The 20,443-nt window shown below is 41.3% G+C and overlaps 1 protein-coding gene across 3 annotated transcripts in view; it reads right to left on the minus strand.

Annotated features, from left to right (window-relative positions):
- Positions 1-13,896, minus strand: part of LOC134529683 (uncharacterized) — a 236,620-nt gene extending 222,724 nt beyond the window's left edge. For 2 of the 3 annotated variants that reach the window (XM_063364036.1, XM_063364037.1), the window contains exon 1: positions 13,463-13,694. In XM_063364036.1, the coding sequence (XP_063220106.1) occupies positions 13,463-13,628 (166 nt within the window). In that variant the 5' untranslated portion in view covers positions 13,629-13,694. Of the gene's footprint in view, positions 1-13,462 lie in introns of all 3 variants that reach the window. The other variant, XM_063364038.1, reaches the window with a different exon arrangement.
- Between the last annotated feature and the right edge of the window lie 6,547 nt (positions 13,897-20,443).

Genomic DNA, 20,443 nt, shown 5'->3' on the forward strand with positions numbered 1-20,443 from the left:
TTCTTACATACATTTGACGTAGAAATTATTTCATATTACACATTTATAAACAAAGTTTTAAGTTTTCACTTCTGTCGGTGCGGCGCAAGCGTACAATGAGCGTAACGGGACACAGCGTAACGGAACAATGTGCGTAACGGGACACTTTTTCGTGCGTGCAGCCGGTGTTCATCGATTTATTAGACGTTTTCACGTCAAAAAAGGTAAAGTGTAACTACATTGTAACGGTCATTCCTTGCAGCCTGCTGCTCACCTTACACCTAAAAGATGGACTCCTCAAGTGCGCTGGGGATAACACGTCATCCCGAGTGAGAGTCAGTGCGGATCAAGAGCGTGTTTGTAAAGATCTGCTGCTTCCACCGCAAAGGGAAAGCTAAACAAATAAATGTGAGCAACATCAAGACTATCACGTTATTCTTGAAGGAAAAGGAAGCCCGCTCGATATTAAGATATGTCATAATCACAATGGACTTTTGGTGGATTCCTAGACATGCTTCCCGAGAATACTTGCGCCACGGCTGTTAGGCGGCCAGACAGTGTCATTAAGTCTGATAACTGAGTCCTGTGCTAAGTGAGATGAGTGTCGAGTTGCGTGTGTGGAGAAACAAAGCTTTGCGTGTGAGAGCAACAGTTATTTATTGCAGCTGTAGACGAGTGGTGATTATACTAGCGACTATTTGTGTACATTAGATTTTTTTATTTGTTTATTTTAATTTTCCTCTTTTTTTTTTACACATTGATCACAATTCACTAAGTTAAACAGGAAAAATGCAGCACTCACAAAAATCAAGCTTGTGTTTTCGTGCAATAAGTCACTTTAAACAAGTAGCGGTATTCAGACTAATTTAACATTTTAAAAATTGTAACAAATGACAAATAAATGAAAATAACTTAAGAAATCTTACATACGTTTTCATAAAGTTTAAAGTTAAAAAGATCAATTAAATTTATTGAATGATAGTATAACATTGTTTCAAAAAATTCTATATATAAAAAGACAAAAAACAAAAAAGGAAAGTAGAAGTACACACATTAACTTAGTATATAAAACCTTACTTAAATATTACAGAAATCTATTCATCAGTTAAATTATTCAGTCAAGGATTCACATATTTTTTTATTTGAAAATAATTTAATGTATTCAATTTTTCAGGAAGAGTAATGAAATTCTAAACATCTCTGTGAAATTGTTTTATGAAGTAGAGGAATTGGTAAATTTATGTTTTATCTATGCCGTGTAGGAGAATTATGATCTACATAATTTAACTGATAGTCCCTTCGATTTATACTGCCGCACCTGAGTACTTTGCACAAAAACAAAAAAGTGAAATAAATCAACGAAGAAGTAAAGGCAATTTTTTTAGTACCTACGTCGTGCATAAATTTGGTTATAGATGCGTTTTATGTATATTCGAGAGCAATTTCATATATTTTATATTGCAAGTAGCTTGGATTGGTTTTTACTGCTTACACAAGCATTTCGTGATAGTTATAAATGTTATAGTAAAAGTTTACTACCTTGTTAAACTATCGATATGGTTTATTTAGTGTGGTCACGGTATTTTTCATGGATGTTGTATGTGACGTCGTTGGAACTCAGCGGTGTTGAAAAGGAGCTGCCAGGGGCGCATATTCGCCCGTGAGCGCTCGAGGCAGTAAAGTCCTTTTATTCACACGTTTGCGCTCGCGTTTGCTCGAACGCCGCGTTTCCGCCAGTGTCCTTTTATTAGCGCGTTTTGCATGCGGGATCGTTTATTGGCATCTGTGGCGGCGGTATTTACAACGCAGTTGTACCAACTCCTGTTGCTACTGAAGTTCTTTGTTTTCATCATCTCAGGGGTCGTATTCCAAGAACACGGCCTCAACTTTAGCTCCGCAATAAAACGTCCCACGTCGTTTCCCACCAGCTCACTTCTCAGTACAAGTCCGCACCAAACAACAATCAACTGGAAATGCGACAGTGACGTAGGAGGGAGCGACGAGGTAGGCAACCCTGCGTGCGTGGGCGCTACGCGGGAAGCTTTCAGCCCGCAGGGAGCGGAGCCAGGCGCCCGATTTATCCGCGTTCCTGCTTCTTCGGATCTTTTATTTATTTTTTCTGCTTCTCTGAATCAACATAGCGATATTGGTAGAAGAATAAAAGCAGACGATGTGTTGTTTCTTGTTATACTTTAAAACGATCACGAGAAAAACACTCAATGGTGCTTAAAAAATTATTTAGAGGAAAATACGACTTTGAATATAACCACGTACGCCATGGGTGAGTTCCTACTGTGCTTGCAAACAGCTTGCCATAATAGTAACAGGTATCAAGTCATGCAACGAAGATGCTTGGTGCAATTTTCAAATACGAATTCTATTGAATCAGAAAAATATTTATTTGATAAATGCAGCAAGTAATTTTAACTTGCGCGGTTTTATAAAATAATGTTTGCATCCCGAAGTTGCACGAGCAAGCGGCGAGCTTCGGGGAACTTCGGAACTATTCGGGAGTGACTCAATTTCCTTGTGAACTGCAGGCTTCCCGCGGATCGCAACAAAACGCTATTAGGAAACACTAAAAATCTGCAACTAAAAGCGTTGCGGTTTACGAAATGCAACGTTTGAAAGTACGCTCCAACACGAATAAAAACTATCATTTGATCCGATCTAGGTTGGCAGTTTCAGTTGGTCGTTGTTTGGGGTGGACTTGTACTGAGAACTTAGTTGGTGCAAAATGAGTGACTGCGATGTTGACCCGTTTCTCTTGACGACTTAAGGGAGATTTGGCCTTGATATCTTGCATTTTAAAATATTTTGATACCGCTTGCAATAAAGATTTCGTGCTAAATTTTTTTTGGGTCGACATGGCATAGGACTTAGCTTTGGCTATTTGTTTAAGTCAACACTCGTGAACTGGTGTGGTAATCATGATAGCTGTAGTTGTGCGCGTGCAATAATAAGTTATTTCCTTGCGGCGCTTACAGACAAGAACCAGTTATCAAATATGTGGTTGCTACAAGGCACAGAAGATCTGGGAGATATTATTTATTTGGGATACATAATTCAAAAATAGAATTTTAACAAAAATATTGAAAAACCCTAGATGGCGGGGCCTAATCCCCTTGAAGTTGAGTCGTGTATATGTAATACGGACAATAAAGACCATTAAAATAAGGAACGTAATAAGCAACAGTGGTTGGTGTAATTGCATTGTAAAATCTACCAACACAGATGCCAATAACGTTCGCGCATGCAAACACGTGACTGAAAAGACTACGGTGCTCGCGAGCAGGCGGTTGTGTACAAGCAACTCGGGGAAAGCAAGATAGTCGGATAGCCCGAAAATCAGATAGTCGGTTAGTCGGTTAGTCGGTTAGTCGGTTAGTCGGTTAGTCGGTTAGTCGGATAGTCGGATAGTCGGTTAGTCGGTTAGTCGGATAGTCGGATAGTCGGATAGTCGGATAGTCGGATAGTCGGATAGTCGGATAGTCGGATAGTCGGATAGTCGGATAGTCGGATAGTCGAATAGTCGGATAGTCGGGTACATTAGGCGCAATATAACTCCGAGCTTGAGCTACGTCACACATGAGGAGTAGGGACTGCAACACGTGTGGGGGGTCGGGTGGATGAGAAGAGGGTATAAGCAGATACGGCGACCTTTCACAGCAAGTAGAGAAAAGCAGAAAACATTGACCACTTACCACTGACGTTCCATTCATTTCTTCAACGCCACTACTGTCACTGTTTGCATCACCTAACTGAACAATCACTTTATCAATTTCAATGTCAAAACGCACATCCTTATCCCAGTATTCGTTCTAGAGTGTTTTGACGTGATTGCAAATCGGTATCCAATCTTCTGGACCCATTCGGTTAAATATCTCCTCACAAAGTTTTTTTACATTTGCCAAATTGCAAGTAACATTTCTTGAAGCGACTTCTCCTTTAACTTTAGCCCATATGATTTCCATCTAATTCAAATCCGGATGATAAGGGGGCAGACGAAGTAATGTGTGGCCACTATTTACCAATAGTCTGTCTGCCGAGTACTGCACTTGCGAAGGTTTGTGCTTCTTTATGAAGTTATACAAGTTTGGTTTGAGCATGTCGCTAGTAAAGGAAATATTCTTCTTACTTAACCACTGCTGCATTTCCAATTTTGTCGAGCTGGAGGTAGGCGTTTTATTTATTTTTACATTGTGATAGGGAGCATTATCTATCACAACAACACTGTTTGGTGGAAGATTTGGTATTAATTTTTTGGTGAGCCATTTTTCATAATTATCTTTATTCGTATTTTTGTGATAATCTCCTGTTGCCTGGTGCGACTTCCACATTGCAAGAGCATTTGGGATAAAACCTTTTTCGCCACCTGCGTGAATAATTATTATTAATCTTTTACCCTTCGCGACAGGCACTAGTAAACCATTTGAGGACATGTCACTCCACATTTTATTTTTTACATGAGACGACAATATGTACGACTCATCCATGTATATAATTGTGCGTTCATCGTTTCTATATTGACGCATACTCTTGAGATATTCTACACGTTTTTGCCGAATATCTGATTTTTCTATTAAAAGTAAGCGCTGCGATTTGGTTTTCTGCCACCTGAATCCTAGCTTCTTCAAAGTCGTCCTTAAGGTTGTATTGCTACCTTGGTAATTTATGTCATTCTTTAGTTTACATCGTACAGTTTCGACAGTCGGCACACGTTTTTTAAGAAGTAAAAATTGGACACAGTACGTCGTACCACAGCTTCATCAAAGGTGTCAAGTTCGTGTTTACATGTTTTCTTTCGCTTCTTGTTGGGCGTCTCGAAAGATGTTCCTTCACCAGCTTCATTCCTCTTAGCCTCCCTTTTAATTATTTGTACAGTCGTGCGAGACACCCGTCGCCTCCTGTTCTCAGCAGTGCTTTCTCTAGTGAAATGGAGGGTTCCTGCAATCGCGCTTCATTTTTCATAAACTGCAGAACGTTATAGACGATTTCCCGCGCCTGCGAGTGCAGTTTTTTACTCTTAACTTTTGACAACACTGGAGGCATTTTATGTATAAAGTTGTACTTTACTGAAGTACTGCACTACATACGTAACACTGGCTCTGAACAAAAGTGATACACTACATGCACACAAACCTCAGATCCAAACTGTAAACGAAAACGTTTAGTAAGTACCACGGTTATGTTAACGAACGTATTCGTCGGATTTCACCGAAGGACTACGTTTTCACTCTGTGCAGTAGCGTGTAGCCCCTGTTATCAAGTTACGCATTATCGCTCGTTGAAGCACAACGTCTGCCTTCCCCAATGTCGTGACTCACATACACACATCAATTTTCTAACCGCCACCCAGGCTCGGAGTTATGTTGCGTCTACTGTAGTCGGGTAGTCGGGTAGACGGGTAGACGGGTAGTCGGGTAGTCGGGTAGTCGGGTAGTCGGGTAGTCGGGTAGTCGGGTAGTCGGGTAGTCGGGTAGTCGGGTAGTCGGGTAGTCGGGTAGTCGGGTAGTCGGGTAGTCGGGTAGTCGGGTAGTCGGGTAGTCGGGTAGTCGGGTAGTCGGGTAGTCGGGTAGTCGGGTAGTCGGGTAGTCGGGTAGTCGGGTAGTCGGGTAGTCGGGTAGTCGGGTAGTCGGGTAGTCGGGTAGTCGGGTAGTCGGGTAGTCGGGTAGTCGGGTAGTCGGGTAGTCGGGTAGTCGGGTAGTCGGGTAGTCGGGTAGTCGGGTAGTCGGGTAGTCGGGTAGTCGGGTAGTCGGGTAGTCTGGTAGTCGGGTAGTCGGGTAGTCGGGTAGTCGGGTAGTCGGGTAGTCGGGTAGTCGGGTAGTCGGGTAGTCGGGTAGTCGGGTAGTCGGGTAGTCGGGTAGTCGGGTAGTCGGGTAGTCGGGTAGTCGGGTAGTCGGGTAGTCGGGTAGTCGGGTATAGGGTATAGGGGGAAAAGTTAAATCTGAACCATCTCTGTTATCGCTGTGCGCATGGTCTGCCTTCCCCTTTACCACCCCTTAGCGCAACGACAGTGTCTGCAGGGGAAGATGTGGCGACCCCTCCAAATCAAGGCGATGGAGTGTCAGCCCATCTTACACGAACGCGACACAAGGGTTATAACGCATGAACTGCATTATGTAATCACAACTAGAAAATACACAACATCGTTAACCCAGTCGAAATCATTCAAACACATAAATATTTGCAAAAATAAACCAAGTTAACAGAACATCAGCATGCTAACAGTCACGCTATTTGTTTGCAGTCATAAAAAACCTCTCTGTGAAAAAAAAAAACTATATTATCATAAACAAAAATGCTGCATGTGTTAAAATTACTCTTTCTTTGAAGGCTTGGTTATCAAATTATCATTTGGTTAAGGGTTCTGTAAAAATAGCATTTTCTTAAAGGTAAAATACAGAACATTTGCGTTTTGTCACTACTTTTTCCGTCACTAATGTTCGACGCAAAAACGCGTGTTGATTATAGATACATAATTTTAAGATGCCAACGTAATATTTTAATAGTTAGATAGTACCTAATCTGAGTCTGATGTGAAGCTGGCATTTTCCGTTTCACTAGAGGAATCAACGTCTGTAGATTATTCAAGATTAACAATAATCTTATCTATTTCAGTATCTAATAACCTTTCACTGTTCCAGTATTCATTCTCGATTTTTTCCACATGCCGGCAGCATTTTTTCCAATGCTCTTTAGAGTAGCTACTAAACAGCTGTTCACATAATGTATTTTTGTCCTCGAGTGAGGATGATATTTCTTCGCACACTTGTCCTTTAATATATCCCCACACTAACTCAATCGGATTGATGTCAGGATGATAGGGTGGAAGCCTTATTACTTCGTGGGAGTTCATTTTAATGATTTCGTCAATTTTTTAAGTTTTGGAAGTGGGCACTTGTTTCGCAAGTAATAGTAGTTTGGCTTTTGTTAGGTCAGAGGAAAAAGCTACGTTGTTTAATTTTAGCCATTCTTGAATCACTTGTTTGGTGTTAGCGGAAATCGGCTTCTTATTTGTCTGTACATTGTGATAACTTTCATTGTCGAGAACAATGACGGAGTTTTCAGGCAAATTTGGAAGCAGTTTATGTGTAACCCATTTCGAAACGTTTTCGATATTCATGTCATTATGATAATCTCCCGTTGTTTGTTTTGACCGGAATATCAACAATGCCATCTGCACAAATCCCTCCTCTCCTCCTGCATTCACAATTATTAAACGCTGGCCTTTTCTGATTGGCTTTGTAACACCCAGCTCATTGTCCGATTGCCAACAATAACTAACGCTGTGGGTAGCATTGATATACGTTTCACCTACATAAACGATTGAACGACCATCGTTTCGAAACTTGCGCTTTTCTTGTAGGAAACGCCCCCTCCATGCTGCTATATCAGACTTCTAAATCAAAATCCTTCTCCTTGACTGACACTTCGTCCAACGGAATAGTCTCTTTAACAGTTTTATCAAAACATTTTTACTGCAGTCCAAAACACCATAATCTCGCAAAGCCGTCTTTAATTTATGTAATGGTAGGACAGTTTTCCTGACAGTGTAAAATGCATGCACTTTTCTCCTCACAGCACCACACGTAAAATCGTCGACTTCTAACCGTTTTTTGCGTTCTTTTTTTTTTTTTTTTTGGCCAGTATGTGTTGAAGAGTTCAGACCAATTTTACTTTTTACTTTTCCCTCAGCCAAAATCCTTTTTACCGTTGATTCAGGGAAACTCGTCGCAGCACTTGTCGCTTCAGTAACATTGTATTTTAAACCGTACAGAAACTTCTTTTCTTTCAGATGCGTCGCAACGTTGTATACAATTTCACGCGCCTGTCCTCGCAAGGGTCGTCCTGGAATAAAGTTCGACTTAATTCCCGAGGTTGATGGGATAGGCTCGCTTGTTGTACCGTGTAACCCAGGTCCCGGCATGACGCGCGGACGCAATCCTCATGCAGCCGAGTGAAGCGCGTAACTGATCCCCACCACTTCCCCTGGCGGCTATCACGTGACGGTAGTGTGCGTCACGCCATGAAATGGGGTCTGCGCAAGGTCACAAGTATCTTGCCGTAGTAGTCGGGTGGCCGGGGCGGCCGGGGCGGCCGGGGCAGTCTGCGCAGTCGGGGCAGTCGGATAATCGGATAGTTGGATAGTAGTCGGATAGTAGTCGGGTAGTAGTCGGATAGTCTGGTAGTAGTCGGATAGTCGGGTAGTAGTCGGATAGTCGGGTAGTAGTCGGATAGTCGGGTAGTAGTCAGATAGTCGGGTAGTAGTCAGATAGTCGGGTAGTAGTCAGATAGTCGGGTAGTAGTCGGATAGTAGTCGGATAGTCGGATAGTAGTCGGATAGAAGTCGGATAGTCGGGTAGTAGTCGGGTAGTAGTCGGGTAGTAGTCGGATAGTCGGGTGTAGTCGGATAGTAGTCGGATAGTCGGGTAGTAGTCGGATAGTCGTCGGATAGTCGGGTAGTCGGGTAGTAGTCGGATAGTCGGGTAGTAGTCGGATAGTCGGGTAGTAGTTGGATAGTCGGGTAGAAGGATAGTCGGATAGTCGGGTAGTAGTCGGGTAGTCGGGTAGTAGTCGGGTAGTCGGGTAGTAGTCGGATAGTCGGGTAGTAGTCGGATAGTCGGATAGTAGTCGGATAGTAGTCGTATAGTAGTCGGATAGTAGTCGGATAGTAGTCGGATAGTCGGATAGTAGTCGGATAGTCGGATAGTAGTCGGATAGTAGTCAGATAGTCGGATAGTCGGATAGTAGTCGGATAGTCTGATAGTAGTCGGATAGTCTGATAGTAGTCGGATAGTCTGATAGTAGTCGGATAGTCTGATAGTAGTCGGATAGTCGGATAGTAGTCGGATAGTAGTCGGATAGTCGGGTAGTAGTCGGATAGTCGGATAGTAGTCGGGTAGTCGGATAGTAGTCGGGTAGTCGGATAGTAGTCGGGTAGTCGGGTAGTCGGATAGTAGTCGGATAGTAGTCGGGTAGTCGTCGGATAGTCGGATAGTAGTCGGGTAGTCGGATAGTAGTCGGGTAGTCGGGTAGTAGTCGGGTAGTAGTTGGGTAGTCGGGTAGTAGTTGGGTAGTCGGGTAGTAGTTGGGTAGTCGGGTAGTCGGATAGTAGTCGGGTAGTCGGATAGTAGTCGGGTAGTCGGATATAAGTCGGGTAGTCGGATAGTAGTCGTATAGTAGTCGGATAGTAGTCGTATAGTAGTCGGATAGTAGTCGGATAGTAGTCGGATAGTAGTCGGATAGTAGTCAGATAGTAGTCAGATAGTAGTCAGATAGTCGGATAGTCGGATAGTAGTCGGATAGTCTGATAGTAGTCGGATAGTCTGATAGTAGTCGGATAGTCTGATAGTAGTCGGATAGTCTGATAGTAGTCGGATAGTCGGATAGTAGTCGGATAGTAGTCGGATAGTCGGGTAGTAGTCGGATAGTCGGATAGTAGTCGGGTAGTCGGATAGTAGTCGGGTAGTCGGATAGTAGTCGGGTAGTCGGGTAGTCGGATAGTAGTCGGATAGTAGTCGGGTAGTCGTCGGATAGTCGGATAGTAGTCGGGTAGTCGGATAGTAGTCGGATAGTCGGGTGTAGTCGGATAGTAGTCGGATAGTCGGGTAGTAGTCGGATAGTCGTCGGATAGTCGGGTAGTCGGGTAGTAGTCGGATAGTCGGGTAGTAGTCGGATAGTCGGGTAGTAGTTGGATAGTCGGGTAGAAGGATAGTCGGATAGTCGGGTAGTAGTCGGATAGTCGGGTGTAGTCGGATAGTAGTCGGATAGTCGGGTAGTAGTCGGATAGTCGTCGGATAGTCGGGTAGTCGGGTAGTAGTCGGATAGTCGGGTAGTAGTCGAATAGTCGGGTAGTAGTTGGATAGTCGGGTAGAAGGATAGTCGGATAGTCGGGTAGTAGTCGGGTAGTCGGGTAGTAGTCGGGTAGTCGGGTAGTAGTCGGATAGTCGGGTAGTAGTCGGATAGTCGGATAGTAGTCGGATAGTAGTCGGATAGTAGTCGGATAGTAGTCGGATAGTCGGGTAGTAGTCGGATAGTCGGATAGTAGTCGGGTAGTCGGATAGTAGTCGGGTAGTCGGATAGTAGTCGGGTAGTCGGGTAGTCGGATAGTAGTCGGATAGTAGTCGGGTAGTCGTCGGATAGTCGGATAGTAGTCGGGTAGTCGGATAGTAGTCGGGTAGTCGGGTAGTAGTCGGGTAGTAGTTGGGTAGTCGGGTAGTAGTTGGGTAGTCGGGTAGTTTTTGGGTAGTCGGGTAGTCGGATAGTAGTCGGGTAGTCGGATAGTAGTCGGGTAGTCGGATATAAGTCGGGTAGTTGGATAGTAGTCGGGTAGTAGTCGGGTTGTCGGATAGTCGGGTAGTAGTCGGATAGTCGGATAGTCGGGTAGTAGTCGGATAGTCGGGTAGTCGGGTAGTAGTCGGGTAGTAGTCGGGTAGTAGTCGGGTAGTAGTCGGGTAGTAGTCGGGTAGTAGTCGGGTAGTCGGGTAGTAGTCGGGTAGTCGGATAGTCGGGTAGTATTCGGGTAGTAGTCGGATAGTCGGAAAGTAGTCGGATAGTCGGAAAGTAGTCGTATAGTCGGAAAGTAGTCGTATAGTCGGAAAGTAGTCGGATAGTCGGATAGTCGGATAGTCGGATAGTTGGATAGTTGTCGGATAGTCGGATAGCTATCGGATATTCGGATAGCTATCGGATATTCGGATAGTAGTCGGATAGTAGTCGGATAGTAGTCGGATAGTAGTCGGATAGTAGTCGGATAGTAGTCGGATAGTAGTCGGATAGTAGTCGGATAGTAGTCGGATAGTAGTCGGATAGTAGTCGGATAGTCGGGTAGTCGGTTGGTGGGTGTCTCGTGACGGGGCAACTTGGCGGACTCTGGTACGGCCTGCAGCAGCGGACTGATGCGTCTTCAGCGCGGACGTCGGCCTAGCTGGACTGCATTGATTTCATTGAATCGATGAAAATGAGGTCGGCGCCCATATCTATTCTAGCTCTGTTCATGAATATAATGTAGATTAGTCATGTTGAATGTAATCACATTGGGTTTTTAAAAAAGCTACATTAATGTGTCGCACAGTGATTCCCATTAATTAATATACATAATGTTGGTGAATTGCGGGGTATATATTAAATGGGTAGTAGAGAATGCCAAAAACGACAGTTTTTGTTAAGGAACATATGTCTGCAATCGCAATCCTGCAAAGTTGCTGGCGAGAACATTAGCGTGCAAATTTGAAATTCCCGCGCGTTAGTCGCCACTACAGTGGCTGAGAGAACGCGCTTAAAATTAATACGCATCAAGGACCATAAGTTTTTAATTTTTGAAATCATATAGACTACTTTTAAATTTCTTGGCATAGGATGTATTTGTATATCATTAACTGGAATTCATTGTATCCATATAAAAACTTTGTTGGAAATAATATTTTTTTAAGTTTGCAGCCCAATATAAATTAATAAATCATTTATTATGTGTTTTAGAGTGAGTTTTTGTGTATTTGAGTGTTTGAGTGTTTCTGTGTTTGTGTGTGTGTATGCACGCGCGCACGCGCGCACACGCTCGCTCTAGATTTCTTCACCCGCGAGGTAATTAGAAACGGTTACGCTCATCATCACACGGAGAGGAACTTGGACCACCGTAAGAAACATTCAGACATACCTATCATTTGCCTGCAATGATGTCGGGGAACCACGGGAAAAAGGAAGTCAGGATTTCCGGACAGGGATTCGAACCAGGGTTCCCTTGGAGTGCGAGTCGCTGGTTTCACCACTGCACCACTTAGCTTCGCTAAGTTTTAAACGTGAGGTGGTCGTGAGTTTGGTTCTTTGACAACGCATTACATTAAAGGCCATTTTAAAACTTCTTAATTATGAGAGAGTTATTACAGGTAGACCAATATGGCTTGCAGTTTACAGTCACAATTAAATACGTACCGCAAAATAAATGAGAGTTTAATGTGTTTGTATGCAAAAAAATATTACATAGCCTAAAAATTATTACCCTGGAAAATATTATTTTCCTTAGTAAAAAAAAAATAGTTTATGAATACTCAAAACAGATTGAAACCGTTAAACATTCGTTCCCTAAAAGGTGGCTATAACTAGTAGACTAACTAAAAAAAAATTTGTTTTAAAACAATAAACACGTTAAAATTTTTTAAACATATTGGATGAACGTAAATAAATTGAAAAGAATGCTTATATTAAAATAATTCTTACCATAAAAGTTGTTTTGATGTCATTTGTTATATTATTTAAGAGTTCTCACCCAATTTTCAATGTAGAAATGATATTACCAAAAAAAAGTTAATCACTCATAGACGTAACATTATTGCATGACTTTAGATATGTTTGCGTAGGCTGAAACTTTTGCCAGTCCTGCACTTCTCGTGGTTAAAAAAAAACGCTAAGAATTTATTACCTAACCAAATGTTTATAGGTAATATAAATATATCGTATTAATTTAAAATTATGCAAATCTTTTGTCAAAATGTGTTAGCTAGTGCAGTTTTAATCCATTTTTAACTATGGGCCAACACATTTTTGTCCTATACACCCACACCCATCCACACGTACAGACTGTCTCTCCCTCCCTCCCACTCTCTCTCTCTCTCTCTCTCTCTCTCTCTCTCTCTCTTTCTCTCTCCCGCTCTCTCAATGTAGAAGTGTTCAATAATTCAAAATGTATACAGTAATACGGTAAATTGATTAGTATATTATTTGAAACGTAGATAGTCAAAAAAAGTGTCACTTTTTATAACGCATGCGTAAGGTAATGTGAAATAATAAAAACTACATTTATTTGCTCCGGTAAGACTTATTATATCATGTAAAATTAAAAACATGTTAACATATCCAAACTGATGCAGAAATAAAGTTTGTAAATATTTGATTTTGATACGGTAGCATTTGTATTGTAAATTCATAAGTAAAAGTCATAATATCTATAGCATTCATAACTGCTTTCTAAATTATCTCTCAAGCTAACCTCTCAGTGCCTTTTTAATCTAGCGTTGTTATTGATGTTGACTGTGTTCACAGCATATGTTTGTTTACACAGTTAATGTCATCACCTAATTACCTATTACAGACCTAAAATGATGGAGCACTACCAATCAAAACAAAACCAACATGTCAATCGTTACTTCTAAATGTATTTATACAGATCACTTCTGTAAAATTTTGATAAATTAAAAAAATATATTTACTAATCTGAATAGATAAAAATTATTTATTTTGCAGGCCAAGATTTTTTTCTGCGATATCAGAATTTTTTTTTTTAATGAGCGCGACAATCGCATAAAAAGTGACACCTTGCACGTAAATGCGTGGACGGAAAGTAGTACAAGGAACGTATTCCCTTTTACGCTTTACTACGTGCGCGGCGATTACAAAATCAATGCTGGAAACATCGGCGAGATGGTTTCCGCAGGAAGATTGGAGGGGGGGAGGGGACGGAGGGAAAAGGGGCGCTGGCGCTCACCTGAACGGCCGGTCGGCGTGGCAGCTGACGGATATGGCGTCGTGGAGGCGGGCGGCGCCGGCAGCGGGTAGATGGGGTCGCAGCACTCGCGCTCGGGGAACTCGCTGGCCTGGGCCAGCACCAGCCCCAGCAGTAGCCACCAGGGCGGACCTCGGCGCTTCTTCATCGGGGCGCGCGGCTCGTCATCGGTCCGCCGCCATCTTCCCGCCCGAGCGGCGCACTCGGGATCAGCCACGCACACACCCCCCTCCCTCCCTCCCTCCCTGCCTTCCGGCCACCTGCCCGCCCGCGCACTCGTGCACACGCGCGCGCTCGCTTGTTTTTGTTTTCCTTTCTAGCCCGGGTGGCTGTGGCGGCCTGCTCGCTCTACCGCCGCGCTGCCTGCTTCGACCGGCGAGACTGGCGAGTGGCGAGCGCCGCTGCGTCCATGGCGGACGGCGTGGCAACTGCGCCCGGCTCGAGCCGCGCATGCGCACCAGCCGTCCTCCTCCCTGCCCCACGATTGTGGCGCGTACCATTATTACGGCATGTTGTGATCGAACAGGCTCTGAATTCACGACAAGTAAAACTTATAACTCCCAACTAATTTCATCATTTGAGCCTTAATAAAAGTATTTAGAACATCATGTTTATTTTTCCAGGTAGCTCAGTAAAGTAGCCTAGTATTTAATTTTTAATTTTTTTTTCTTCATTTTTGTTCAGTTTTACGTCTCGTCGACAACGAGATTGCTATAACCGACAGCATAAATTAAGGCTATTGGGTGAGAAAGAGCAAGGAACCACTTAACATGTACCTGGGTTGATTTCCGCTAGCGATGGAAAAATCCAGCTAAAGTGGTCGGACAAAGATTCGAACCCGGAACTGGCTACTCCGCCACCTGCACCTCGCACCTTTTGCTCTTGGTATTCCAGCGTTCGTCCATCATGATTATACGTCCCCGAGAATGTTTAAAATTCAAAATCAAATAGGCAAATTTTATTTAGTTAAAAGGCTCCAAAAATAATTTGAAGTTGCTTCACTTTTATGGGTCGCAAAAATATCGACAACGGCAGGCTTCGTCGCATTAAGCGCTGGTACCTGTCGAGCAAATTAACACGCTCTAAAGTAAACAAAGAGTGAATAAATCTGCAATTTGATGTACTAAAACATGACATACAATTGATAAAAGTTTAATAAGTGATTTTCAGGTAAAAGCGTGGTTACGTCGCAAGGACTCTACTTGTCTGGGCCACCAAACCCTATGCAGAGTTTCAAGACATAGCGATAAAAAAAAACTTATAGGCTTTCCGAGTAGTTCCTGTTAAGGAATCTTTTTTAACGCTGAGGTTGGATTGGTAGTTGTTTTCTGATTTAGTTTTTAAATCTTTTTATGCATTTTAAGAATTATTTTATTTTACGTATGAAACTTACGGTACATATTTATGAAAACGCAACAATTGCCTTTATTACACCTTTCTGTTCATACAACGTCATAAAGATAGTCATATTTCAAATTTCCTTTAATTATCATGGCACTGGAAAAACGATTGCACGCCAGTTCATAACGCAGCGCATAGATTATAGCGCATTGGTTATTGGTCGCCGAACATTGTGTGAAGCTTTAGAAGTAACCGCGCTATTTAAAACCTTTCCAATATTCTTTTATGGCATCCTGTTATGAGTATCAATTACGAAGCTGTACACAGCTGAATGTATTTTTTTTATTAAGTCTTTTAAATGAGTTTCATTACGCACGAAAATGGTTGAAACGTGAATTTAAACCATGACATGCTGTTTTGTATTTCTGCAAAGTTCTTTAACTTTGCATAGATGTATGCAGCATGTAGTTACTTTTCTTTTACCATAACTGCAATAATTATGGATACAGACCGCAAGCGAAAGCTGCACATTGAAGCATTTGTGGCTTCAAATTTGAACGGCTAATTTTTCCAATAGAAATATCAAAAATGTGTGTTATGACGGAAGCAGCTGGCGTGTTTTTGAAGTTATAACTCTCACAGCAGACTGTATATTTCAGCTTCTAAGCATATATATTTCAATATAAGCGTATTGAAATATATTGTGGGTCAAAATACCAACTACTTAAAAATTAAAAATTTTAACAAAAAAACTTTCGCCTGCTGGAAGACCATTTGTAGGTACACAGTTATACATCACGTTGTTTAGATTAAATAAAGTCTACAGTTATGTTGGCAAATCATTAGCCAATGACGGTCGAATGTGCAGAAGACAACAATTGGTCTACGGTATAACAAGTTTTACTCTCTGGCTTTTGCATTACAAAGTTACAGCATAGCCTCTGCTTAAAATATGACACATGTGCCGATAACGACATGACTGCACGCTAGATAAGCGCAGTGCGCGGAGAGGCGACGAGGTATCTCATGTGCGTGCCATAGTCACCCTTAGCGCTCCTGCACTCCTAGTCCTTGAATATGTAACACACGTTCAGGTGCATGGTCCTCTTAAAGCCACGGGACTCCCAGTATTATAGGGAGTGCCGGTGCCCATATATTAGCCGAGCTGTGCTTGGAATTGAACCTACGACCCTACGAATGTGTCACGTTTTCGTCCACGACCTCCAAGAACCCTTAATTATGCCAGTATCTCAGAACTGTTCCTTATTCTTGTACAGTGTAAACCAGGTAACATAGGTATATTATTTTGAGATATTTTGACGTGACAACGTCTAATAAATCGATGAACGCCGGCTGCACGCGCGAAAAAGTGTCCCGTAACGCACATTGTCCCGTTACACTGTGTCCCGTTACGCTCATTGTACGCTTGGAAGAAGTTAAATAGCAAACATGTATAAAAGTTATAGTTAAAATAATCTCTTCGTTAAAGTAATAAACATATTTGAATTAATGAGTGCAAATAAAAGTAAATTTATCAATTAAATTGTAGATTTCATTTCACTCCTTCTTTGTATCCATACAAAATAGTGATAATTCAATAGAAATGATTCAATTTTATTCATAAAAGTATGCAAACATTTCATCAATGTTTTGTTATGACGTTGTCACGTTAAACTATCGTCCGTAAACCGACTTTACAGACAACCAATTTTTTTTTTATTTCATGAAATTCAAAACTTTTTATCCTCTATGATAGAGGTCGGGTTTGCACACACAATTTTAACATAGGCCGGGCTTCGAAAATGTTAAGAGACAGGGCTTTAATACAATAACCACCTTTAGGAATAACGGTAATAGTTTTTGATTAATATCCAATCCTAAGCATAATACAGTCAACCGTATAAGAAAGTACGTCTAATTTAAAATGCTGTAAAAAAACAATATCTCATGTTGAGTACACAGAATATAAATATAGTAAATAAATAATTAAATACTACGATTATTCTTTCTTTTTTTCTTTTTTTATTAGTTTATTTGCCACTGATACGGGCAGCAGTGAATCTTTAACCATTTATGTAGAAATAATTTGAATAAAAAGAGCCAACAAAAATATATTTCACGTGTGTACAAAAATGTACAATAATATGTACGACGTACCATGAATTCGGGTGTACTGTACTATAATAGGGCACTGCCGACCTACCATCCCCTTCCTTCGCCCTGGCCAAGGCCCACTCGAATCTTTTATTCCGTCCCGATGCTTGAGGACGCGCAAAGAAAGAGAGAAAACCTTCGTCGGCATTCGGTGTTTTGTGCCACCGTCCACAATTCACTCAATGATGAGAAATATTCCTGCTGCTAAAGATCACCGAACATAGGGCATGGAATGCAATTCAATATCGCGCTCACGTGATTAACACCAAAAAAACCTGGTTTGAACTTAGAATGTTAAATATCATTTTTACTCTACACGCGCATTATGAAAATGCACATAAAATCAACTCTTTTATTTAACAGTATTTTGAAGAAGGGAAAAAAAACTATAGGTTAGTAGTATATAAATGTATATCCGGCGTCAGGGTTCAAGGTGAGGAACCGAGGAACCAACCGTCATCTTGGATACTGACGTCATGGCGGCCATCTTTGATGACCTTGACCTTTCAACTTGCCCTTCAAAATTTGCCAAAATGATTCAACATTTTCCAAAATTTTGCCTAAATTCGCCTAACTTCGCCAAAATTTCCAGTTTTTAGAAAGCAATTCCTCCAAAAAATCTTGAAAATCAAAAAATTAACATTATCTTATTTCAAGGGGAAAAAAATCCCGATTTGAGGGAAAATTTCCCGTTTAAGTCCTCAAAAAAGTCAGAGGCTTGTACTGTCCTCAAAGAGGCTTAAATTCATCATCTACAAACCTCAAATAAACTTCTGAGGACGTTTGATCTAGACAAATAGGATGTCATGGCCGCCATTTTTGATCATGACGTCACCATTGCAATTTTCGTTATGTCTGCCATATTGAAAATACATAATTATTATCCAGGGAGGCCACCATTAGACTGACCACCCACCACTAATAGCGATGTATATATTATGGAAACAAGTATGACATCACGTCCGCCATCTTGGTTTCGTCTGCTGGTGGCCGCCATCTTATATTATAACATCATAGTTGCCATCTTATTTCCGTCTGCTGCAGGCCGCCATCTTGGATCCATCATCTTGTTTTCATCTGCTGAAGACCATCATCATGGATTATGACATCATAGCCGTCATCATGTTTTTGTCTGCTAGGGGCAGAAATCTTTATGTTCAGTACTTGCTACCATGAGTACTAATTTCAAATAGTACACATGTCGTCTGCCAGAGTGCACTGCCGCCATCTGGTTTTTGTATTCGATACCAGGAGCACTAGTTTCAAATAGTACATATGCCATCTGTTAGAGGATGCCTCTGCCATATTGACTTAATTTTTACCTGCTAGAGTGTCAATCACAAAACCGTCGTTGCATCTACCATCTAGACGGCTATTTTGGCCGCCATCTTGAAAATCTGTAATATACTGCTATAATTTCGGGAAAAATTCTAAAATTCATTTTAAAAAATCTGCAATTATATGCTGTTTGATTCGATCGGTTCCTGTCTTTGGTTTGATACTAGTACGAAGCAAAAAAAAAATAATTTTACATAAAAATTTTAATATCAATAAATATGGTGGAAAGTCCTAAAAGAGGCTTAAGTTCCTCTACTACCAACCTCCTGTAAGCCTATGATGACAATCCGGCCACCATCTTCGAATTCGTAATTATTTAGCTATAAACTCGGGAAATATTTCAAAATTAAAAAACAAATCACTCATTGATTTACTCATTGAATCGATGGATTCCTGTCCTTGCCTTGATCCTTGGTCGATGCAAAAAAAAGTAATTTAATAAAATATTGCAAATATACCATAAAATTACAGGTTTAAGAAATAAAATAAGTTATTTTACAAACAATAAATAATTTACATAAATCCTACACTACTACAGACACACTTGTAAAAATTAGCATTTTAATGAACATTTAGTTTTTCATTGGCTTTAACTGAATAATTCTTAGCTCCAATCTGTTTACTGAAGACAGATACCAGCCAGATCCTTTACCTACATAGTCTTTTTCTTCTGGGCAGAGTTTAACAGACTGCTTCACATCTTTGGAATTATAAATGAGAGTATTCACTGTCTTGAAAGCGCACTTCTTCAATTGGTCCTCGAACGGATATGGTTTACCATGTACGCAGTCCAACCACAAGTTAGGCTATATGTTAAGATCCATGCGTTGCTACTTCATATGTGAGCTGATTGATTATGTTCTGCTTGATATCATCAAGAAAAGCAAAAATGTATTTTGACTCACTAAATATATTTAGATAATAGTAGTTTTTCAACGTTACATGAAATGCAGCTTTCGCTAAGTGGAATCCATTTATTATTTACCTGCAATGCACCAAGCACAGTCTTAAGATTTATGTTAATTTTCCAGGCATTATCGCAATCGGTTGATGAACATCTGTTTTTGTACTTGTACGCATTCGAGTATCCACTCTAATGCAAGGAGTCGAAATGTCTGCAGGTAGTTCATCAGTAGGCACACGGACTTCGCCTTTACATTTTTTCGCATGCCATCCCAAACTGTCAATACGTGTAAACAAACATGGCACTCATCGCAGTCAAACTTTGTACGAGAAAGATTTTTTACACATTTGCTCCTCTCGTGTCGTCGTGCATCATGGGAAAATGCGAACGACATATCACAGTAGCTGCAAGGATGCCTAGTTGATGAATACGAACCTTTCACACCCGAACCGGAGATTAATGTTCCTGTAGTTGTACCAAATCCCGGTGTACTCTTAAGCGAATCAATCGATGTTGTAGCGAAACCTTTACTTTCTGCCGCGCAACAGGACCTTTGCATGTACTTATTCGAGTGTCCTTTCAAACCGGGGTTCTGGTAATGAATCCTGGGAAGCCCTATGCTTAATTTGGTTACATATGTTCAGGGCCGCAACTAGAGTCTCTGGTACCCGGGGCATGAATGGATTCATGCGCCCCCCCCCCCCTATTTTTTTGCACATACCACACCAATAAAGCGGGGGGTCCGGGGGCCCTCCCACGGAAAAATGGTGCTATTTACATGTAACAGTTTCTGTGCTACTGTAACTTCCATGCATGAACCCACTATGTCCATAAAGTAGTCCGTATAATCACTACACTTGTTTATTAAATTGTCGTCATAAATGTTTTTTAAAGATTCAAATTCAACTTGCGAGACCTTTTTGCAGCAAAGATTTTGATATCATCATATAGCAAATAGAGGATGCTCTCTTGTGTTCTATGGAAATAATGCTCAAATTCGACAGTTTGTTTTGCCTCATACTATTTCTTAAATAATTTTAACAATTTTCAATTTGCTGAAACTTCTTTCGCCTGAAGAAATTGTTACAGGAAGAGTAAGAAATATCTTAAGGGCTGTGGTCAGTTTTGGATATCCTTCTTCAAGTCTGTGTTCTTGAATGAGCTTCAAGAGGGTCGCTGCAGATGCTGTTTTCATAGTGTCATCAACTGCCAAGGCGTGATGTTTA

Source organism: Bacillus rossius, chromosome 2 (genome assembly GCF_032445375.1).
Source record: "Bacillus rossius redtenbacheri isolate Brsri chromosome 2, Brsri_v3, whole genome shotgun sequence".
Lineage (NCBI taxonomy): Eukaryota > Metazoa > Arthropoda > Insecta > Phasmatodea > Bacillidae > Bacillus > Bacillus rossius.